General features: G+C 41.2%; 1 protein-coding gene across 4 annotated transcripts in view; it reads right to left on the bottom strand.

Annotated features, from left to right (window-relative positions):
• The window catches only part of fbxw7 (F-box and WD repeat domain containing 7), a 128628-nt gene that overhangs the window by 71832 nt on the left and 31631 nt on the right, over positions 1-25165 (bottom strand). For 2 of the 4 annotated variants that reach the window (XM_030420188.1, XM_030420197.1), the window contains 2 exons: positions 15860-16108; positions 15101-15643 (listed from right to left, as the gene is read on the bottom strand). In XM_030420188.1, the coding sequence (XP_030276048.1) occupies positions 15101-15643; positions 15860-16039 (723 nt within the window). In that variant the 5' untranslated portion in view covers positions 16040-16108. Of the gene's footprint in view, positions 1-1316; positions 1687-15100; positions 15644-15859; positions 16109-24015; positions 24181-25165 lie in introns of those variants that run through there. The other 2 variants (XM_030420181.1, XM_030420206.1) reach the window with 2 other exon arrangements.

The raw sequence follows: 25165 nt of genomic DNA, 5'->3' as shown, positions 1-25165 counted from the left end.
GTGTGTGAAAATTTTTTTATAATCATCTATGATTTGCAGAAACTACGGCGTAACAAATGCGCTACAGGTAATAATATAATAATTCTCAAATGAGAGCATAAATATAGGATTTGTATAAATCTGGTATTTGTGATTTTATTGGACAACCTGTTTAATTTCAGTTTTGCAAGATTTTTCATCAGTTAAAAAGGTCAAGTCTGAACTACTTTGTGAACGTGTTGTTACTGGCTTTAATCTCTTGATATTTGACTGTCAGAGACAGAACTTTGAGAGATGATCGAGATCTACTCATCTAGAGGGTTTCAGTCTTTCAAAAACAGCCGCGGGTTCACTTCATAAGCATCTTACTTGACATGTTCTTTTTAATTAATTTACCAGTCACACTGCATATAATGCTGAATTAATTCAGCAGGGAGGTCAAAGGAGACTTTTAATGCAAGTAGTGCAACTGTCACAGCTCTTATCAGGCGACGCAAATGGCTGCCAAAGAGGAAGAAATTACTGTCATAGCGAGAGTGGATTGCTGATGTTTTGGAACAGCTTCAGTATAAAGACACATTAGAGAAATTCTAATGCTAAAATGTTTATCAATCAATAAAATAAACTAGACATTCGTTATATGAGGCATGAACAATTGACTTAGGCTCAATAATCACTCATCATACTCTGTATATCGCTGATGGATATACTGTAGGCTAATTTGTTCATTTGTATTAACAGTTAATATAAAGTTTATGTACAAAACCCTATAACACCATGTGTAATAAACTATAATAAACCAAAACAGTTTTGTGATAGTTATTCTATAAACAGTAGTTGAATAATTAATGCATCTACATCCAAAAAAAAAACTAAAACTAAAAATAGGCCCATTGGTGACGGCCTTTTTAAGGTTATATGTCAGTGTCCGTCGTCCGCCATGGGTGGAGCCGCGGAAAGCGAACTTTGTATCGACAGCAAGAGCGTATGGAAAAAACAAAGGTAAATGTGACAAAAGGACTTACATAATCACACCTATCCCGACATTCTTACCAATACAACTCAAGCAATATGAAAAGTCTACAAGGTTTTCAGTTCAAACGTGTCATGAAAGGAAGTTATGCTTCTAAGAGTGGGGTTACTTTATGTTAAGTGATGTATTAATTCATCAAAATTTAAGAAGTTAGCTTCAATAGTCATTTGACATTCTGATAAACCAGCTGTTCCAGAATGTAACAACAACATGGGAGAAAGTGGGTGACAGTGTAGGATGACCTTTGACATTTTTGGGTTGTGTGGCTCAACAACACCCAAAACATTTTGCATAAAATACTCACCCGTCTGCGACAGAAGGGCAAATTCTGAGCAATGATGTTGATGCTAAATATCTTGAGCACTTTCTGAGGGGGTAACGGTTCCTTGGCAACTTTCTTGGGGTCTGCCACATCGAGTGGCTGACTCTCCAGCGGGACACGCAAAGTCTTCTCTTTCCCACAGACAACATTTGGCATCTTTCTTCGAGCACCAGACGACGAGAAACGGGGAATGGGGCAATGCCGCAGCATTGCAAAAAAGGCTGTCTACTGGATCATATCCCAGAAGGAGACTGGAACACTGGCCGACTATTGTCGCACTCAGATAACGTTTCCTTAACAAATGTTATATCTTCCTGGCACGGACGTATCGATACTGCGCTCGCTGAGCCTCTGCACCTACCTACTCACAACTCATCTCCCTGCTGACTGGCACCCTTTAAAATATCTCTGGGGTGTGAGGTCACTGTTGCTCCCAAGCCAGAGCGGAGCAGCTGCTGTCAGGGCCTGCAAAAGGATGGACCAACTCAGCCTCTCCCCCCTCAGACAGGCACTGTGGAATCTGCTCTCATGACCCCTCGACGGTGGAATGTGTACCAGCAGTTGTCTGACGCAGTAACCGTGTCCAGGGAACTTCCTCATTGTGGTCATTCTCTGACCCCCCTCTGGTCCTCCCAACTTAGTTGCCTACATCATCACTGGGCCCAGTTAACTTAACCCCATGAAAACTGTCAGCAAACTACAAATAAACAGACCACTATAAGTGTTAAACAAGGATATGTCACACGCTAACCTTTTCTGACTCTTCCATGAACCCAGGTGTTCAGGAATGTCAGCAGCTCTCTCTATGTCAGCAAAGAAGCTGAGGATATTTCAGGAGAGGACCACAGAGTACTTCAATGTTAGCATGTGTGACACATGCACTCAAACAAGGAATCACTTGACCAAGTGTCAAGAGGGATAGACTTTTAAGTCTATGAAGGTGTCTTCACATAGAGCTACAAAGAGAGGAAGCAGGAGGACGTCGATCTTTTTCAACTGAACTTTTCTGCACAACAAGGCACTACTCTCAGAGGTGTGAAGGGAAAGGGGTGCGTAGGCGCGACAAGTAGTACAACAGCAGGGAGCTGAGAGGCTCTAAATGACGTTTATGCTCAATTTCACAGATAATTAATATGCAGGAGAAAAAAGCTGACAATCAGTGCTGAATGTGTGTAAATCTGGGGATTGAGGGAGAGGCAATAGACAACCTTCCCTGTGCACATTTATATGTTGGAACACACGGTAACAGAATCACCAGGGCTTAACCTCTCTTCTATTCTCACATCCACCATTGTTTGAGGAGGATTACAGCGCCAGAACGTCTATCAGAGCAGACTAAGGGCCCTGACACACCAGGCCGGTTGGAAGCCATTGAGCGTTTGTGGCTGACCAACACCCCATAGTTTTTACAGTATGTTCAGCACAATTGGAGCAAGTTGGCGCCTTATCGGCAGCTGTCCAGCCAACTGATCATGTTGAAAGAGAGTAAAAAAGAACCGTCTGACTGAACATACAGCCTATGAAAATTTTACCCACTCAGTGCAGTTTTTCCTCATCTTTTCTTTGTCCTTCGTTGTACATTCAGAAACACAAAAATGGCAAAACTTACAACTTTGTTAATTTAAAAGGATTTTAGAGGATCTATTGGTAGAAATGGATGGCTGATGGACGATGCCATAGTCTCCTGCTGATGGCTGACAGTGATCAGCCTTTTACCATCGCAACATTGTGATTTAACAGGCGCCCCACCAGAGCACAAAAAGTAGTGTCCCTTCAGAGTTGTTGTAAGGCAGGAGACATTGGCATTTGTAACATGTGGGAGAGAAAATGGAAGGAAGTCAGCTGCTTCTCAATGCACTAACATAACGTCTCTGTGTCCCATTCATCTTTTGGACAACCTGCATTCCTTGGCTGTAATCTGCAATGAAATCTATAGATACCTCTGGAGCCTACACACTGGTACTTTAATGAGACTAAAGAGATTCATGGTGATGAATAAGCGGTGTCTTTGACTAAGGTTTATTTGGATTCTAAAAACGTACAGTGACAATATGTTTCCTTTCAACAAAATTGCCCCGTAATTGTTCCAGAGAAAGAATGTGATGTCACGCCTCTGGTGAATTGAAATGACACTAGTTTGTAGTCTGGAAGTGTGATATCAAACATGGTGATAAAACACACTAGAAGAGTTGAACAAAGTTGAACAAACTTGTAAGTCCGTCACAGGCGGCTGAAAATGGAACCAAAATAAGAAATGCATGCTTGAATTTGTCCATTGTTCAGGCTTCAATACAAGTGAATTGGAGACGGAGTGACTATTCCCAGAGCATAAACGTAATGTGACAGCACCTTAACCGTGCAGTCAGCAGTGAGCTTACCATCAGCTTCAGCATTTGCAGAGTGTTCAAGTGTGCAACTTCATCTTAAAACATCAGTGGATCAGTTGGCCTTAGCTGGCACCAAGTCTTTAGGTTTAGCTTTATGTCATGGCCCTAACACACCTCTGTCCTCAGAGACAATGAATCAAAAGTTATGTCTTCCAAATATACACCAACAAAGACTGAAAGAAATAGCAAAAGTGACAATTCTATCATTTCAATTACTTGAATGATTATTCAATTTCTCTTTCCCTTTCAGTTTACAAACCATGATTGACAATGAGGCGACTGTAAATAGCCGCTTGTTTCTGAAATGCCCCGGGCCTTCTAGAGGTTACTTGAGCTTTTGGACTAATCTTAGGCCATAAAGTTATGTGACAGGCACACTGCTCTCCAGTCTGCTACAACATGATCAGCCCAAAGTAACTTGTTAAACAGCAAGCAGGGCAAGCATATTTACCCTACGACCCTATGCAATACTTGTTATCAAGGCTTAAACAATATCTATTATCCCTTTTTCCCATCAAAATAGTTCAAGTAGTTATCCTCTGGTGAATAAAGTTCCTGTAATTCTTGAAAAAGTTAGCAAAATCAGGTGTTCTAACTTCGTGCAGTTGAAAAGTGGCTTGTGTTGTGTCTTCCTGTGGAATGATGAAACTATGTTATAAGGATATTCAGCAAGTTGGTGCATGGAGTTTAACAAGCAGAGAGAAAAATGCAGCCTCATTGGGTTTTATGATAATCATACTACCCAAACACAGAAGAGCAATGCTATACATAACATCAATGACTGCAAACTATTCTAATAACTTGCGCAAAGTCTTTGTGGTCAGAACAATATTTATGTAAAATCTGATAATTGGCTCATAAAGTGCGGTAATGAAGCCATTATGAGAGCAAATGCTGCCTAACTGTTTGTCTGCTTTGTTTAAATACTGTATCCCAGTTTTACTGCCGGGGTCACTGAGTTTGCAATCCCTGATAAGACATCCCAAGACTGCTGGAGAGCCAGAGGTCAAGAATGTTAACTCAGTACACTAACAAATCAATCCCAGATTTTCACAGCAACTTAGATGACATGGTATGACTGCACATGTAGGCCTTGAGAAAGAGGGGACACTGCGGGTTTTGCCCATTAGGTAAAAAGTTAATAATGTAGAATCTCAAAGAAAAAAAAATAAAAGGCCATCACACGCTCATATGCTGGTGACCAGGCATCAAATCAAAACGGTGGCAAGCACCATTTCTCTCCAATCAAATGAAAATGGTCAAAATCCATGTATGTGAAACTGAAATGATGGTGTTTAAAATAATGGAATATTAGTGAATGTTTGTTGTTCAAGCAGTGTTTCGCTTAGGCTATAAAACAGGCAAAACAAAGAACATTTCTAGTTTTTACAGCTGCATATTAAGTGCACTGAAATTCTTCCATTGTTTTCATGCTGGTTCAGTGCTGCCAGTATCCCTCACACCCTCTCTCACTGCAGCTCTTGAGAGCGTGAGGTGACTTTTTGAATAGAGGATCTTTTTATAGACTCGCTAAGATGAAATATCATAAATAAAATATATTCCTACTGCACCTTAATGACAGTCAAGAGTTCAGCCTTTTAATTTAGCTAAGGGATAATACCATTGAGGTGGGTGTTCTGCAATTATAATGGTGGATGCAGTGAACCCCATAATACTTGAAAGAAAAAAGGTTGGACGAGCCCCAAACTTGTTATGGCCAACTCTGAGACCGTAACAATCAAGATAGAACATGCAAGGGATTAACTATATGAAAGGAATTATATTCAACAATGATACATTTTTGCAAAAACAAATGAAAAAAAAAGGTAGTTTATATACCAAATTAATCTGGCAGGAGAGCTGCCGAGTTAACTTATGCCAGCTAAACTATTACTCCAAAGTAATATGAAGTGGTGCCAGGGGAAGAGGGAGCCAACAGACTAACAGGGTGGGGCAGGTTTTTATGCAACTTGGAGGCAGAAGCCAACTATCTCCAAATCCTCGATGACCTCCAGCTCGACTTAGCAAAGGAAAAAGCAACACTGAAATGCACAACACAGACCCCCTGGGGCTGTCATAATATACATGTGGAAGTTAACAGTAAAGTTTCCTGCATTTGGTGCAAAAATTGTGGTTTAAAAAAAAAAGAAAAATCCACCCCCACACTGTCCCCACATCAGCGAGCAATGATACTACAACCTCTGCCAAACATCAGATGTACTGCTGGAAAAAAAAACAAACATGAACTTGTTCACTTGCTGTCACGCACTGCTGGACAGTGTCCATGTGAGACAGGCAACAACTCGTTGCTGGTAGTCTCACAACCTGTGGCTCATGGACTTTCAGGCCGCTGCCTCCCTCTGGTGTCAAAGACCGGGACAACAACGCTGCGTTGCAAAATCCCCTTTTACAATAACAGCCCATCAAAAGCAGGTTTTTGCAAGACATTTCAAGCATCCATTGTGCAAACGACATAATCCCTCAATTTAATTAAGCGACCATATTGGTTAAGTATGTAATGCAAATTAGAGCTGCACAAGGCAATGAACCCAATCACAATTTTAGCGTTAACAATCAAACTTGTTATGCTTCTTAACAAGCATTAACCAGGCTCTGCTTCCAGGCATGATTACCAATGGAGACAACAAATGTGTTACTGCACAGACGACCTACATCTATAATGTAACTGTATGATCTAGGTCAGGGTAAATCCTCTTGGTCCATGTTTCTTTGTTGTTACCTAAAGCGGTAAAAGCTGCTGACAAAAAACACGCTGAGTTTGCGAGAGCGGTGGGCACACACACACATGTAACAACAGAGGAGCCCTCTCTTTGAACACGCATGTAGATCCTCACTAATTTGGAAACTTTAGTTTGTTTTTAAGTATCTACTAAACATGGTCAATCCAAGGCATCAATTGACATCAATGAGCACAACACTTGGATTTCAATAAAGAGACTGTTTAAAAAAAAGCCCCTTTAAAGCACCCAGGCAGCACAGAAAACAATATTGCTTGTGTGTCACATGCTGGTCAATGTGACTTCTGCTGGTTCATTGGGGGACATACACACATTGGGCTAGTTTTTGTGAGACATAATATGCAACAATTTCACTTTAAAATGTCCAAAAACGATTTGACCTTTGTAACACATCCTGTTGAGTTGTGTACTTACCTTTAGGCTGAATGTTTTTAAATGTTCAAACCCAGAAAAATACCCATTTTCTTCTCAAAGCAATGACGCATTTTATCTCGTCATCTGTCAGTGTAAATTCTGGGATTGATAAAATAAGTCGCCAAACGCGAATAAACATAATGTGAATAAAGCAAGTCATGTGGATAGATTTCCATCTGCATGATGGTGGTTTAACAATAACAACAGCATTGACAGTATTGTCTGATAATTTTTTCGTCAAGATCGATGCATTGCTCCAAGAGAAATTAACCAAAAATTTGAAAAACGCCTCGCGCACACAAGGAAAGTGAGAAAAAATTCCTGGATCCATGCCTTTATCAAGGTCCACACAAAAAGTTCTTGGGATCCAATCTGGGCCGAGACATTTCCTCAATCCAAATTTTGCAGAAGTCCGTTCTGTGGTTTTTGTGTAATCCAGCTCACAAACCAACCAACAAATGGACATGGTTGAAAACTTAACCTCCTTGGCGGAGGCAATAAGTCTAGCCATGTATCGCATTTGTGAGATTTTTTTGGTTGTGAGTGATTTAAACACTCTTTATAATGTCATATAAACTTAACCTTGTTAACCAAAACAATTGAACAATTGTCGGACATAATTTTGCAGCTTTAACAAAATCATAGAAAAGACAAATCAACCGGCTTGTGGATGTGTATGAGTACAAGGCTTGAGTGAGGGATTATTGGTGAGGGATTAAAAGACACTGTCGCCAATATATATTGGTAGTGACGCAAGCTAGTTCCTTTCATGTGGGCGGATGTGAACACTGGTCCTTTGTGGCTCATCTCTGCCTGTGTGACAAGGCCAGTGTGTGGGAGACACCACCTACAATAAGCAGGCTGCCTTTGCTCTGGGAAAAACATTTAATTAGTGGCAGTGAATGGAAGAAAGTGGAGAGCTGAATGTAATGTCCAAGTTTGCTAAAGTAAAGACAACCACGTCGCTCTTTCTTATCTCAAACGGTGATACACATACCGAACAACCTGCAGTGCAGTATACATCACTGTCGAGGTGGAGTTCAGAGGACATATTTCTCAATGCCATGAAGATTTCTGTTCCTATGGCTGCAGCGACAGAGACGCCAGAGCGAAAAAATATTACTTCAACCTTGTAGAAGTCACTGAGTAAGCAGCTGCCCGCATCGTTTGTAATCACCACTGTTCACAAAGTAAAAGCCACTTTCATGTGGGAATGATACGACCAGCTCTGAAAATCTGATAAGACGTTATAAAAAGAAGGAGAAGAAACAAGGACATTCGAGCAGCTACGGACGGATACTTTCACACCATAGTCGACGGCGCTCAGATGTATACAAACATCGTTTTATTAATCTACCCAGATGGCGGAGGTGTGAAGCTGATGGGGTACAGCAACTCATTTTTCAGTCAAAACAAAATGTACTTAACATATCAGACACCCAGCTCACAATATTAATACACTTCCTTTATTCCAGATAACTTAATGATTTATTCAGTCGATGCAACACTATCAATGCACTCTGCCACACATTATGGCCTGTCATTTTGCCTAGTCATAGATCCATTTGCCACCTCATGTCTCTGATGAGTCATTATAAAACATGTAATCCTGTAATGGATCACATACCGCCTGAGTCATGAGTCATGAGTGATATGTTAAAAGTAATTCTAACATGGACAGGCAGCAGCGCACTGTAGAGAGCCTAAAAAGGGTATGATACTTTTCTGTCTATTCTTGTCTCGATAAAGAAAAATTCTATTTGATATTAAGATTTGAATATTTGGTTATGGTTTGCAAACAAACCAAACAGCTAGTCAATTGGTGATCCTTGATTTCAGATTTAAAGCACATGATATTTTTCTCGTGCATTATTTTATCCAAGTATAAAAATATAAACAACTTTCACTCCTGGTTGCACATTATTAATGCAGAGTGTATAGTCGGAAATTTCTCCAGCCCAGCAAATTAGAGTAAATTTGAGTACCTCAAATGTTAGTTTCAAGGATTCCTGCAGTGTTGTCTCTGAGACTGAGCAGTATGAAGGGTTTCAAATTCGAGTAGTTACAGTGATAGCCACTGAACATCACAATTCCGGAGGGCTCTCTTGGAGCCATATCATAATGTTCCATTTTCTAATTTCAAACTTCAGATTCTGTGTTATATATAGGCATGGGACAACATACATTTCAGGTTACAATTATAATGTCTTCTATTCTTAAAACTCTTTGAATGAACACCAACATTGCACTCATACATACAGGAATCACTTTAACTTACTTTGAAATCTAGGCTCTAGGAATCTCGTGACAGCCTTAGGCAATTCAAAATAAATCCAGGTACTAATATAAGAGTGTACGTCAGTGAGCTTGACACCTTTTTTAAGTAATTCATGTAAAGATATTCACATTCATCTCGATTCAAAATTATCACAAAAATGGAAATTCACCACGATCAACCAACTGCGTGGACCTGCGACAGAAATTATGATCGTCCGATCTCTACTTATGAACACTTTAAATACACCTGACGTTGCTTTTCATTTTTAAAATCTAAAACAATGGAAGAATATCTAATAGGAATGGGATTATTGAGAATTTCCAAACATCCACTTTTATAAGAGCTTGTTGTAACCTTTAACACTGACCTCAAACAACCTTTTACATTATTTTTCACCTGCTAATGTTACATAACCTGCCTTTCGAGGTACTAATGTACACGGCACAGTATGCAGATATTTACACCTGCTTCGGCCAAATGGCTACAAGCCACATCATCACTCAACACCATATATCCTGCCATTCAACATGTGAGAGTGTCATGTGATGTACGCCCATTTTAGTAACATTAAATAGAAAAGGTATCTTTCAAAATGTTAATTACACAACTGAACTCAGGGATATCTTCTCACATTGAGCCTGCAGGGACGTTTGCAGCTTGAAAATTGATTCATGGAGATATTCAAGAATTTAGAAAGGTTAAATGATGAGGATAACCCCGAGTATCAGCACGTTGGCACAGGGTCAAAAGACAACCAAGTGTTAAGTAAGAGGAGGAGATAAAGCCTATTTATTCTGAGCCTGGGAACACCATCTGTCCCAACTGGAGACAGGCTAAAACGTGTGCAACACTACCAAAATGTAAGTTCTTAAAGCTCCGCTTTTACTTTAAAACTTTACACCTGTATTTACTGGTGTTTGTACCCTTCTGCCACACCTGTAGTGTATGAATAAATGACCTAATCCCACATGGAGCGACACATGCTTGGCCCAAACATAGGTACAGATCCTCTAATACAACCCTGGAGCCCTTGGTCTGACACATGCTGCAGCTGTCAAAGTGCACATGTCATACTTTGCAAGACTGCATGCAGACGATCCATGGGAGCATACACAGGACATTTAAATATGAAACTTATATAGGAGGTAATCAAAACTCTACTGCCACTACTACTGCAACTACACTAGGCACTTTGTGACCTTGTTTCGGAGGCATGAATAAATGTAAATTATGACTGACTCATTTAACAAACAGCACAGATTCATGTTTGAATTTCAAGGCCAATACTGATGGTTTCAAATTAATTTTTCACTCAACCCACTTCATCAGCTAATAGGACTAATTGTTTCTGAATCTTAAATACCGTCAGATTAATGAAATGACTGCTTTTGTCATTAATTTCTCAGCATACCCAAAGACAGCCATTCAGTTTCTATATGAGCAAGGTCTATATGAGTTATTGTGGATTCTACACAAAGTCTCAACATTCACTCTACAATACATGTGACTTCCTAAAGTGGATGTTGCTTTTCAGCAGGACGACTTTTTTCATATGTCTTAGGCCATTCAGCTGTCTCTAAAGATGGAACAAGTAGATGATTTGATGGATTGACAGAAAAATGATATTTTTTTAATACTACTGAGCTCCAGTTCATTGGTGAGGACTGTCAAGGTCGTATATTTTGTAAACTAAATACACAATTGCGTTTTGGACTCTTGGTTGGACAAAACAAAACAACTGAAGCTGTCATATCCTAGGTTGTGATGGGCATTTCTTAACCACTCTGGTTAATTGAGAAAATAAGCGTCATATAAATTGATAATCAATGTTATGGTGCCTGTCTATCCCTAGCATCTCACACCTCAACACTAAAGAAAACTGTGGATTTGCAGCTATGGAGCTGAAGTTTTGGAACAATTACATTGCCACTTCCAATTGATTGAATTGGTTTTCAAATGTAAACTGATCTATCGTCTGTTTGTACATACTGTGCAGCAATTTTGAAAACTTTTTCGAAAAAAAGGGTTTTTTATGGTATATAATGGTACTATAGAAGCAGCCTCAAAAGTCTGTACACGCTGGAATCAGGGGACATCCCACAATCAAAAGAAAAAGCTTATACCGATGTTTCCCAAGATACTGTTTCGTTTAGTTTATTTTTTTTTTTATTTCCATGCTTGAATTCTTCAGCACAGTCTGCGTTACAGTTTAAGCGAGAATATAGAATTTTAACAGAATTTAGAATTTCATTGTTCCAAGTCAGATAAGCCGAGAAATGATTTACAAAAGGTTTTAAATTTCTCACCAAAGCGGTCAATAAACGGCGATCCGCCCTTTCTACGGCGTTCCTCATTCCAAGAATACAAGATTCAAAGCCGAACAAATTGTGTATATTCAACATCAAAGCCAACTGGCACGCTAAGGCGGCTAAGACCGTGACAAACCTATCTGACAGCTGTGTCAGATGGTGAGAGGTACACAGGAGCAAATGCAGACTAAATGCTATTTTTAGGTCCAACATAAACAAGGGCAATATCTATATCAAAGGCGCAGGAAGACATGTCTCTAGATTGACCCCCCACAGGTATGAAATAATCCAGGAAACAACTGTCCCCGTTATGAGACAAAATCCTTGTCAACAATGATTAAACTCCATTGCTGTGCAGCTTCCTTTTGTGTGAAGGGAGCAGCATACTGGCAATGAGTCTGCTGGTGACAAATCTGTCACAGCTTTAGTCATTACTGTCTGTTGAGATGGGCGTATCATCGCTGGTGTCCTCTGTGTTTCCTCTGGTGCCTTAAGTAGCATATAAAACAGTAGCATGTCTACCTGAACAATGTCTCTTCATTTATGAGCAATCAATCAAAAAAGAAAAAAAAAAAGAAACCCACTGATTCTAATCATCTGAAAAAATGCCAAATAACAGATCTGATAATCAGCCAGGCAGATAATCGGTCCACTCCGAGCATATATATACAGTATATCTACTATTTATACATGTACTTTTTTTTTTACTTAGTTTTACTAAGTACTATTTGGAGCATAACATTAATATAATCAAGTAAAGTACAAGCACATCAACAGTGTAAATTGTTCTTCTAGTTAATGTACTTAGTTACATTTTACCACTGAAAGTAGTTTAATTGAAAAAGAACTACTGGTGGGAGGCTTTAATTCCTCAGAGATTCACACCACCATCTGCTGAAGTGATCCTGATACTCCAACAACTCACATGTGACAACAGGCTTTTATAAAGAATGGAATCTATTGGTCTATAAATACACAAACAGACATGACATTTCCATTATGAGTATCAATATTTGGTGGTGTCAGCCCGTTGATTTATTGGTTTTTCGCTCATCAAAATCTATGTTGGTGCATTGCTAACACACTGCTATTGAGAATATCATCCGTAGCTTCTGGAAAACATCTTGGCCAACTCCGTTTCCTCCTTTTACATACCGGTGTTGTGAAGGCCACTGAAACACACTCGACAAACAGCCTCGCCATCAGTCATCACTGAAACGAAACACCAGCGCCAACATCCAAACAGTAGTGCTGTGCCACATCAGAGCCTTTTGAACCGTAGCACATTAATTCTGCTCCTGAGGAAAGATCTGACAATCTGTCACACGAGTCTTTTCAACATCAAGCGCTTCTTCGTCTCCAGCCTTGATAGTCACTCATCACGCCAGCGATCAATCAGCGAGGCATGAACGTGTGTGAAATTGTAACATTTCCTAGAAAAGGCTTCTGTACGTTCTAAACATGAATGAAGTGTTTACAATGAGGCTGTTGAGTTATAAATATTTTATACTGTGCTGCACTCCAGGGGCCTTGTAATGCAAGGCCCCTGGAGTGCAGCATGTGATCAAATTGATGAACAAGATGCAAAGAAAGACTACACCTTCTTACGTGTGAGAGCGATCATCGTTAATCTATTTTCCCATTCATTTGCAGTTGCGCAAACACACACACACACACACACACACACCATACTGAAGCTACTGAAAGGCTAAAATGTAATGATATCAGTTTGTACAGAATGTTGTTTTGTATCTTAATAAAATATTCTCATACAAGTATTTTGTATTTCATTTTGATAAGCAGTATTTGCATTTGTAACAAGGTCATTTTTTATGTATTAGCGACCATCTTGTCATTATGAGTTTGTACCTTTCAAATCATTAAATTCTTAATGGCATTTAATAATTAATCACCAGCATAACCTAGAGATAAAAAATATTGCAATTCAGCATTTATCCATGAATCTCTACCTATGTGACTTTTGGTACGGATGAAAGCAGAGTGATTTGCTTCACACCATCTTTCCAGTCAAAATGTTCTGATATCTTCCAGCCTTCATCTTCCTGTCCAGTGAATATAAAATAGAATGCCAGTGTCTTACAGTAGGTGTCAGCCTTTAGCAGCTTCAGTGCTGCTTGGTATCAACACTGTGTCTCTAGTGTGTTGACACTACATCCATTTGAATCATAGTGGAAAGATTCAGTGTAAAATGTTTAGATGTATAGAGTAAACCATGTTGACATTTCTGTGCTTATTTCATGCACCAGGCTATGTTGCTTTGCTACACAACATCTTATGCTCACCGCTGCTTTGGTCTCCAATATAACGTTAATCAAAGTGTTGTTAATAATGAGATACAAAAGCATCAAACATTTTAGATGATTAAGGGGTATACACTTTGTCATATCATTTTGAAAAAGAGACAGTTAAATTGTATGTAATGTAATGTGTGATGCAGGAGTTTTCTACCAGGAAGTAATTGTAAACAAACTGTTATCGCTTGATAGTGGTGGTAGAAAGCACTGTGTAACCTTCCATAAATGTTTCATTTGCGTTGAAATATAGCAACATGCTATGAACCCTCAAGACCTGTGGCTATAACATTTTCCCCCCGAAAGAGACCACTCCCAACAGGGTAAACAGCTACATAAATAGATAAAGGAAGGATTTTCTATTGATTTGCATGTGGATCCTAACTCTGTCGCTTATCCTGTTTACAGGCATCCACAATTGGGGGAGGGAGTTCACATTCAGTGAATGTCAACATCTCGCATTACTTCAGCAAATCTTTCCCTGGTTTATTTCTTGGATATACCCACAATATTAAAAGGTCTGTAGTAGCCTTAGCCAGTGATACAGGATTCGGAAAGAACTTGATCAGGATCAGGCTGAGACGGGAGCACGGGGGAATGTGTGAATAAAAAAATCAGGACTGAGTGAGAAGACTTTCCACAGTCTTAAACGCTTCTCAGTCCAGGCCCATCCCTATTTAAATCATCAGTTATCTGTGCTGCTGATCCTATCCAAACACTGATTATGGCTTTAAACAAAATTTGTCAACGATCTACATTTGCTTTTTTAAACATATAATGTAGATTAAACACCCTCATCCTTTGAGTGGAACGGTTTGGTTCACTGCATGACTGTGCAGTGCAGTTACATATTCAACCCAAAAGAGGGAGCTGTTGTTTCAAGTATGAGAGCACCGTTAAGTTGCGTTTACACAGCAGTGATGTGATAATAACCCTTAACTGCATGGAAGCAACTGAAACTGCTGTGCCCGCTGCAGATGTACCCTAAAGGGACAGTTCACCCAAACATATTTGCTCATTTAACTGCAGCCATATCCAGCTATGCACCTGATTTATGTTTTATTTGCCCAGGTTTTAAGGAATGGGTCTCTGAGATAACTGCCTTCCGTCTAATACAAAGGGGGTGAATGGAATTCTGTTTGTGCTGCACATATTTTTAAACTGACACAGCAAATCCTCTTTTAGAAGCTGTTTTGTTACATCTGGAAGCTTCACAGATCTCACTGTGAGCTGTCTACACAGGGACTATTTCTTCAGTAAAGTACAGTTGTTCCAATGAAAGCTGTTCAACAAACATGTGTGCTTACCTTCTTGTTGGAAGAGCTTTGGTGTGTACAACCCGAGTCCAGGTTGTTATTGGGGGCAGACACATTGTTCCTGAGAGAGGGAGACCGCAGCCCTTCCTCCCCTTCTCCTTCCTCCTCCTCTTCCTCCTCCCTCCCACTCTCCGCCGAATGTTCAAAGTCATCGCTGTCTTGGTCCATCTCCTCCTCGTCCTCATCCTCCTCCTCTTCCTCCTCGCCCTCTTCCCTCTCCTCTTCCTCCCTCCCCGGCTCCTCCCCTCCCTCTGTCCTCTCCTCCGTGTCCTCCTCCTCTTGTTGACTGCTGCTGTTGTTGTTCTCCTCCTCTTCCTCCTCCTCCTCGTCCTCCTCGCCCAGCGGCTGGCCTCGCAGCCGCCTCTGCTCTGCCCCCCACATCCATCGGGCTCCTTTCTCACCTCCGTTCACTTCGTTGGGAGGGCCCTCTTCGTCTTCTTCCACTTCCTCGTCTCCCCGAGGGCCGTTGCTGGCTCCTGACTCGCTTGCTGCCCAAGGTGGTTCTCTCTCGCCGTCAACCTGCGACGCCTCAGGCTGTGAAGAGCCACACAATGAATACAATGCCTCAGAGGAAAGGTCTGAAGAAAAATTCTAAGCATTATTGCATACAAGTTCATCCTTGGTTACCACAGTGCAGGTTAAAAGTTAATTTCTAAGGTTATATGAGTATATTTGACCTATAAATCCTCACATTTTCGCTTAAATCTATATATTACACTCCAGTCATGTTTTGAAATCAGTTGGCCTTACCCTTTGCTGCAGCTGCCCTTCCTCCTCGACTACCCGGTTCATGTGCTCATCCTCATCACCCTCCTCTGCCGCCTGCTGAGGTGCCCGGGCGGTGGAGGAGGCGTTACCTCGCACTGCCGGACCCCCCGGCCCTCGACTCCGCCTGCTGCTGCTGCCCCCCGACAGCAGATCCTGGTTCATTTCCAAAAGCCAGCTTGCTACCTCCTGGACCTTCGCTAGGCTGTCTGAGGAGGAGAAGGGCTTGGCATTCTGCAAAGAGACGAGCAGAAAAAGACAAGGATGAACATATGTCGACTGTTTTCTTCTTCTCAGCTTGTGTTTCTGTGGCGAAAAATAAAGTCCTGCTAAAGAGAAATAAAAACACTCATTGGGTATTATTCCATACAAACAAACCCATGCTTATATCCTCAAACAGACAGTGTGATGTCTGTCTTCATGTGCTATTCTCGCCTCTGAATTAAAATAATTAAACGTTCGCTCTATGAGACATTATTGCTGCTCAGCAGCAGACAAGGGAAAAAGGTGGGAGTGATTGTGTTTGGCTGCAGATCACACAGCGTTGGATGGGCAGAAAAGCCTTGAGAGCTACTAGTGTTCCAGCTTCCAACATAGCCAATAAACAAAGTCCAATCTGTCAAATACAAAAGCAAAACATGGCTTAAATGTACCAGAAGCAAGTCCAATGTCTGTCATTAAGCCTCGTGTAGCCTGCAACCTTCGGAAAAATGAAAGGCATGTTGTGAATCTGCGGTGCTGCTGTGCATTCACCAGTTTGATGGCGACCTTGCTGAATAAACAGAGGAGTCACATAGCTTGCTTCTGAAATTGCTCAAATATTATGTAGAATTAAAAGAGAGGCACACACAGCTTTATCTACAATGAGACAGCTTCTCCCTCTGACGCCGTGTCACAGAGGCAGCAGTGCAGACGACGATCCAACCGAAGCAACAGTGCTAATCTGTCCCCATCAAAGCATCAAGTCTCTTGAGCTGAAGTTCCTTTCAGTCCATATGTCCTTGTGCATACAGGCACCTGACAGCATACCTGATGCTGTATCCTATTACAGTGTAGTTGAACAAGTAACTGACAAAGCTAGTTGAGATGATTCGACCCCACTGTTGATTTTAATGCTACCAATGCATCAATTCGACGGTTTTCCCAACAGATACCAATGTGGACACAGCTGAGGGCAGTATGTTGTCACACAATGCTATGACAGCTCACATAAATTCAAAACTGTAAATTGAGATGTTCATACATCATTTCTTGTCTAAATTTCATGAAACTGATTGTACAAATTATAAAGCTCTGTAGTCAAAATTGCACAGACAAAGACTTGCAGTAATTGTGGACTGGGCTACTTGAATGATTATAGACTAAGCAAGACACTTATTGACTAGTTAAATTCATCTGTGTTTAGCATTTGTGTGACCACATTGTAACTGGGCCATTATCACGGTTGTTGAAAATTAATGTCATTAGAAAAACAACCAAAAGGCTCCCACATAAAGTACCCTGTAAAAGTCATGGCTTCGTGCCTGGTGTCTGAGTGTCATGTTGTTTTCCTGCGCTCTAATCCAGGCGCTTAATGAATTTTTCTCTGATTCTAGTAGCTAATTAAAAAAATCAACAGGTTGTTCTACTGGGTGCAGCGATTCATTACATCGTCTCATGATTCATTAACCTACATGCTCAAAAATCTGCAGAAAAATTCACAGATAAACTCTGAATATCTCTCCAATTGTTGCATCTGAGGTCCAATCAGTCTCTTTGTTTCAAACAACAGAGCAAGCCAGCGTATACAACTGTCTTCCTTTTTCATACTCTCTGCAAAAGAAACTAATGGCGCATCCCACATTTAAAAAGATGGCACAAGTATTATTTTTTTCTGCAGCACAGTGTCAGGAAGTGTCTTGTAAGTTTATCAAAATAATAAAAAAAAATAACCTAGGTATTACTACCATGTTTCATTGCTGTAAAACCATTAAAAAAGTGGGGTTTATTTGGTCTTTGATATTATAACATGAGGACACGCACTTAAGCCTGAAACACACCGGGCCAACCGTTGGCCATCTGAAGCATTTGGGGAGACTCAGACGAGTTCGGGAACAAATCTGTTCGGTGTGTTCAGCTGCTTTGGAAGCTTTTGGGACCGCGCAGACAGCGTCTGCTCTGATTCAACATGCAAAGTCTGAGGAGGTTGGCTGTTGCCCGTCTGAGCCATTGGATTCTCTGATTGGTTGTGTGCTAGCTGTATGGCCATTCGAATTGGCGGTGTGCTAGCGAATCAGCGCGGTGTGTGGGAGGGGTGGAATACTGTGGCGCTTTGTTTTTCTATGCACTGTTCCGTCATTTCCTGTTTTCAAGTTTTGGAGTACTGGCACTAGACTAGCGCCACCCGCTGTAAAGGAGGCTTATTGCATCTTCGCTACTGTGGAGTTGGCAGCACATCGAAGCGGTGTGTACAATGCAACTTTTCTGCCGAACGGGCCAGACGAGAGGCAACGGAGTGGTCGGATAAAGGCAGTTGGCTGTTGGTTTGAGTCTGGGCAGTGTGTGGGGGCCTTTAAACACGCGCAACTCAAAGCACTCAAATAAAACTTAATGCTAAATTTCTATTTCTGTCTCAACATTTAAGTGGTAAATAAGGCTTACATAAATACAGGTAAGTAGGATGTGTGAGTCATGGATTTGTTTTGACCAAGTGGTAGTGGGTTGAGTAGGTAGCATGCAAAGCAAAAAGCAAAAGCCTCAAGGATGGGCTTTTGTAGCATCAATAAATATGAAGATGCAAGACAGGTTGCATGTAAATGGGATCTAGAGAGGAGGCACCAACTGTGACATTGACGTTTTGCGAGACAAAATAAATAACCGATACTCTGCCAGTCGTATAAAGCAAACCAACTACTGTGTATCACGAGGCTGTTAAAACATCATTACAGTTGAACACACACTTCCCTCCTGTCACATAACTCTCTGCACTGAGAGTTAAGCCAGGATGATCGCTATATATTTAACAAAGTAGTCCACGATAGACACAAAACGGTTCTTCTGAACAGCTGTTTTATTGTGAAGAACACAATAGGAGCAAAATATTACACGGATACTTGGGAGTTTTCTGTCTAGACCTGAATCAGTTATCAATTCTTTCTGGTGCTAAGCTTTCATTATCTTATCATTATAGTCGCTAGGATCACTTTTCTGGCATATGAGGTCAGAGATTCACTATGGGTAACACACACACACACACACACACACACAACAGAGGAGAAAACCATCTAGTCTGCTGAATTGAACATAATCCCAGCTAATGTATCTTTAAAAGGTGCCAATGGGCCTTTAAAATGCCCGCATGAGGCCTCGAGCTAATCGTAACTGTGACAAATTAAGGATCAGCTATGCAGACTGCAGTTCCAAATCTCCTCAACGCACTACATACGAGATGAGAGAATATATTTGGGAGGCTCACATCTGTCTCAGTGAAAACCAATTGCTTTGACCTTGAAGGAGAAGTCGCCGGTCCCTGTGTAAGGCTTCTCCCTGTCTTGGCTGTATGGTCCCGGTGCAGTGGTGGGAAGCATTAGACCTATCTCAGATTGCACAGCCCCCCTCGGGACTGCCAGTGCATTGCTGTGAGCTCAGAAGAGGAAGGCTATGAATAGCTAAAGTTGTCCCTGCCTTTTACCGGAACGGCCCGAGGTTCCGCAATTAGTTTCCTAAACACAGCATGAAAGTTGTTTGTTGTTACTGTTGTTCAAACAATTGTGAGCAGCGCAAAACAGGATGAGAGAGATTGAGGAACAATACAAAAACGTGTCGCTGATGAAACAAACTGAGGTTTGATTTGTTTATCGGCCGGGAGCTCGTTCTGTTACAGCATTAAAACAGCTTTACAAAAGGTTTTGCTATTATTCAGTCTGCAATTGGACAGCTCCTAATGGGTGCAAAACGGTTTCAGAATAGCAGTTGGTGCAATTATGATGACTGTTCTTCTGATAAATCTTACCAAGTGATTGAATTGGTGTTTTGAGGGGGCTAATGCATAGAAAAATGGAATTGCAGCAACACTTGGCACATTTAAGACTGCGTACACAAGTTTCATTCATCAGACTCTATTCTTAGTCCAGCAAGAGCTATGAAGTGTGCGGAAATAGCTTTGGGAAGCCGGGCAGGGCAGGTGTGAATTTGTTCCTCCTGAAACAAAGAGGTGACACAGGTGCTCAGAAACGGAGAGACTCATATGGGGATATGATCACAAAGGAAAGTGCTTGGTTTAGAGCCTGTTTTTTTAATAATTTACCTCTTGCATTGTCAGCTGGGCTGCTGGTATACTAACATTTTAAAATAAATAATAATCTTAATTTTATTTTAACTAATAAAAGTGTGAAAAGAAAGAAACAAATTGAGAATTATCACTAACAAGCAGTTCCCCTCAGCTGTCTGGACCATTTAAGCTTCTTTCAGCTCATTGTTTTGGTTTTTCAGTCCACAAACTACACATACACAGTACAAGTAATATAGGAGGTAAAGAGAAAATATTTCCCTCAGGAGTTGGTGGACACCAAAACATGGCTAAAAAGTTACAGGATATTAGACTAACGATTGCTAAAAGAAACAAACTCTAAATGAAAGCAAATGTTTTTCCGTGTCTTGTGGATGTGTTAATAGGCTGTTTGCGAACATGAATGCTATAATAATCTATAAATGTGCTAATATTTCAGTTTTATCCTCAAGTCATAAAAAACAAAAAAACAGTTAATGCGGCTAGCATGGCACTCAGTATAGTGCATTCCTCTGCCAAGGCTCAACAGTCCTCTTCTGCGCTTACTCATAGTTACCTGAATACATCAATATTCATGAATTATTCCCTGAGAAAATTAATGACAATGTCAAAAGTCTTGCAATGTTTAAGACGGCGAGACAGGATCATTGAATACGTCCCTTTATCTGGACCCAAACCAAAAGTCCTCCATTCAAGTTTTATGGAAATCCATTCAGTAGTTTTTGTGAAATCCTTCTGACAAACCAACCAACCAACAAACTCACATGGAGTGAAAAAAATACCTCAAAACAACAACAAAGTTTCTTTCAGTGTGTTTGTGCAACTTAAATAAATAAAAAGCTCATCCTGTTGGTCTAAGCCTTCCTGACTAAATAGTTTGTGGCCTGCCAACTTCAACAGAATTTTCTTTAATTGTGCCCCTAATCATGTAATTCTAAACACTAATGGCCAAAACATTTGCCCTTTTCTTAGAATAAGATGTATATACCAGACTTGATAATGTGTGCCCAGCACTCTGCCAGTGCAGCATACATCCAGACCCTGTCCCTGATCAGGGAGGTAGGTAGGTTGTGCCAAGTTGGCACTTCACAGATAAAGCAACAGCTGTGGACCAACAGACATTAACTTCAGCCTGCAGAGTCAACATGGGGCACTTTAGTACAAGTGTGCTTCTCCTGGGGGGATTTAAAGTTTTCTACATGCTGTGACAGTTGGCAACAGGTTTGCATAAACTTTGTATGGACAGCATCAGAGCAGCAGCTAACCTGCCTGACCCAGGGCTGACATCCAAGCTTACTTAATTAAGTAACTTTATTTATACAGCACCTTTCAATAGCAGAATGTCATTAAGTGCTTCACAAAAGGATCAAGGCAACTGATTTTAATACATACCACAAAAAACAATCAAATTAAAGAAAATTACAAATCCAAAGGGAGATCTAAAGGGATCAAAAGGGATCAAAAGGGAGAGGCATCCATCCTAAAACATCCAGTGCTGGTCAGGCTGCAGAAGAGAAGTGCTCATTTCTGCTACTGCACAGCCTTTACAGCTGGCAGAACGCCCTTTATCATGTCCCATTAATCATCTGATTTTCCTGCCTTAAATTGGCTGCCAGTAAATAACAGTTTTAGTTAAGGCAAAACCCCCACAAAACAGTCACTCCCATTAAAAGACATGTTTGATCAAAAGTTTGAGAGCGCAAAAATTTAATTGCCATTGCCATTAAATTACGGTTCTCTTCCTGCTGCAGTAACTAGAGTAATATGGGACACTGACAAAAACGTGGGCGAAGATAATCAGTTTTCAAATGACATAGCTTGTTTGTGAATCAAGGTTGTCTGATTTGGCAGCTGAATCTCTACGAAGTGTGTTATCTATAAAAGTAACCAAAGGGGGGCCTTGAGTGTGACAATGATTTCCAGCTTTGAAAAATATGAAACCAGACTTGAAAGAGGTTCAGTCGTCTCAAGCTAGCACATAAACCCTGTTGAGAATAAGGAAAAGAAAATTAGACTGAGCTAAACACCCCCCCAAATGGCGGAAATAAATCACACCAATGTGACCTTAATAGAACAGCGGGAGAGAGCGAAGAAAATATTGGCTGTTCACAAAGCACATAGTAACAGATATAGATCGAGGAGCGGACGTATGGCGGCTCTACTTAAGATATTAACAGTGGGAAGTCAGGGAGGACTGAACAATCCAATAGTGCCAATTGTTCTGAAGCTGACAGACTCACACTGCTGTCTCCTGAATAAACTAAACATTTGACACAAAACTTTAAAAGCATAAGTTTACCCAAGAATAAAAACTCAGTTATCTTCTCACCCCTTGTGCTGATGTTATTAACACTCCTAACACAGACATCCTAACACAGACATCCTAACTGTAGCTGCTAGGCTATAAAGTATTAGCGTGCAGACTAAATATAAATATTGTTTTGTTTTTATTTTTTATCATTTGGGAATCTTGTATTGTATCTTGTATCTTGTATTCCACTGGACAAGCTGTATGGAGCCGGTTTATAAAAATGATCCTGGATGTTTGTTTATGTTTTAAAACAAGTCCCCATCTACTCGAGTTGTTTTTTGAGAATGCTGCAGCACTGTTTCTGCTGAAATGTTTTGTGGACGTGGAAACTTCACCTGACTTTCCATCAGCATGTGGGTGAGTAGATAATTACTGAACCTTAATTTTTTTGGTGCACGTACCCTTTAAGAGTTTATAAGGATCTTGACCTTTTCAATAGCAAAGTCTTTCCGCTTTGAAACCATTTCCAGGATTCTTACTAAGTCTAGGAAATCCTATAAATACACCGCATTTGTTGAAACCTTTGTGTCTCCAGTTCAATGCAGGAGCTATCAATCGATGGCTCTATTTAGAGCTGGTGCCCTGTGATGTCTCAGAGGAAGAAAGTGAAACCTCATTCGCTGAGCTGCTCGACAGAGGGACAACATTGTTCCACATTCATTTCACAGTCAAGTGCTTTATACTGTGACAATGCTTTCTCGGGAAGACAATGAATTCTCTTCAACAAAAAAAATGACATTAAGGTTTTGTCTATAAGCCCTACGCCTCCTCTAAAACTGTCACTTATCTTTTTTTTTTTTTTTTTTCATTTGAATTGTTGCCATGCAACAGCCCAATAATACCACAACATTTTCCTTTGTGGATTTCTATCATTACTCATGAGAGCATAAATCTTCTCAGAAACTCAGAGAATATATCTCCTCTGCTGTGAGAATGGCCAACTGCCAGAAAGTCTCCGGAAGGGACTTAAAATCTGAGTCAGTGGCGGCCAACTACCGAGACAGTCATGTGCATAACACACCATGAAACAGAGGGAACCCTAGAAGCTACAGCCATGAGACAGAAGCCTGTGTGAGAGCAAAGTCACACTCTCATTCACACACACTGGCACGTGCACACGAGCACTCAGGCGCACACACACAATCTTGTTTGGCTTTTATTTGCTCCATTAGGAGGAGCTTTTCCTCCAGCTGATGAGGGGCGGCAATCACTGTAAACCACAGACCGTCTGAAGGCATCCATTTAAATGACTCTGCTGGCTGAAAGCAAGTCCACTGTTGTCAAGGCAGCGAGACAGCCATTAAATCACCTGGTTCTATTAAAGAATCAATTACTGCGCCGCTCTCCCCGGTAGTGCAGCTCTCATACCTGAGAAATCGTTTCGGACAGGCAAAGCAGATGAACAAGGATGCTGTATTTCACACGCGGTGCTTTCCGCAATCAGGCCCCATATGTTTCCTGCACTGCACACGGGTGATAAGCCATAAAGACCACACAGCTGGCTGATCAGGGGGAATGTAGGCACAGATGTGGCTGTGTCACTGGACGCTGTCGCATTGTTACCTTTGGTTGAGGTGGGCAGCCAGTGGCCAGTCGCTGCAGCTGCTCTGAAGTATGGCTGGTGAAGAGATCTGAGCAGCACGCTGTGCGGCCCAGTCTCTTCATTAGAGAGGAGATGATGCTGCAGCCACAGCCACACATCGACTTGCTCATTAGTAGCCCGACTGTTCTGGGTTTAGAAGACGTGTGAAAAGAGAGAAAAAAAAAAAAAAAGACAGGCTGCACTGAAGGCTGCAGTTACTTCCTGGTCCTTTGCTGAATTCCCTGAGTTGTCCTCACAGCTGTTGCCTTTTCTGAAATGTATTCCACATGGTGCTGATCCACAGGTACTCCGTCACCGAGAGCCGGTTGGTTTCATCTACTGTCAACAAAATTAGGATGCCGACGCTCACCTTAATCCACAGTGAGGACACTTGAGTTGGGGAGTACAGTTTGTTGCTCCATTTCCCTCGTGATTGCTTCCCACTTACTCCACTCCCTGTGCTGTACTTCTATCTCTGAGCAGCACACGCCTCCTGCCGTAGCTCCCCCTGTTTGCAAAATTCACTCCCGTCCACAAAACACCTTCTTCTGGTATTACAAATACCACTCAGGATGCAACGCCTGCCACTACTCCCTTCTGTCTCCCACAGTTTCCAGCCGTTTCTTTCCACTCCCTCCACTGCCTTCGGCTGCTGTGCAATGAGGATGCTATCCCCGTCAACGCTGCTGCCACCACTGTACAACCCCCCCTACCAACAACACTACCACAGCCAGCTCCAGCGGTAAACCACTCAGACTGAGCTCCTCCAACTTGCTGATAAAAGTGCTTCCCTCATATGACACTGGAGCTCCTGGTTGTTCCATTAATTGAGGAAGCAGAGGATAAAATACTGTAAGAAATCCAAGCCACTCTGCATGCACCAGAAGGACTGATAAGCAGGATACAGTCTGCATGCGGTGGGGGAGGGGTCCAGTGTAAGCATTTAGGAGACAATAACAGAGCAGACAGGATTATTATGGTAATAATCTGTCACTGCGGCCAAGATGCTGCTGATTACTGCTGTAATAACCAGTGAAGTAAAAAGAGACCATTTCTCTCACCGATCACAAAAAACTGAAAATAAACACGAAAAGCCTGCCGTTATTAAGACCCATCATAGTAATTTATAGT

This window comes from Sparus aurata, chromosome 1, assembly GCF_900880675.1.
Source record: "Sparus aurata chromosome 1, fSpaAur1.1, whole genome shotgun sequence".
Taxonomy (NCBI): domain Eukaryota; kingdom Metazoa; phylum Chordata; class Actinopteri; order Spariformes; family Sparidae; genus Sparus; species Sparus aurata.
This window is presented reverse-complemented; position numbering and strand designations above follow the sequence as displayed.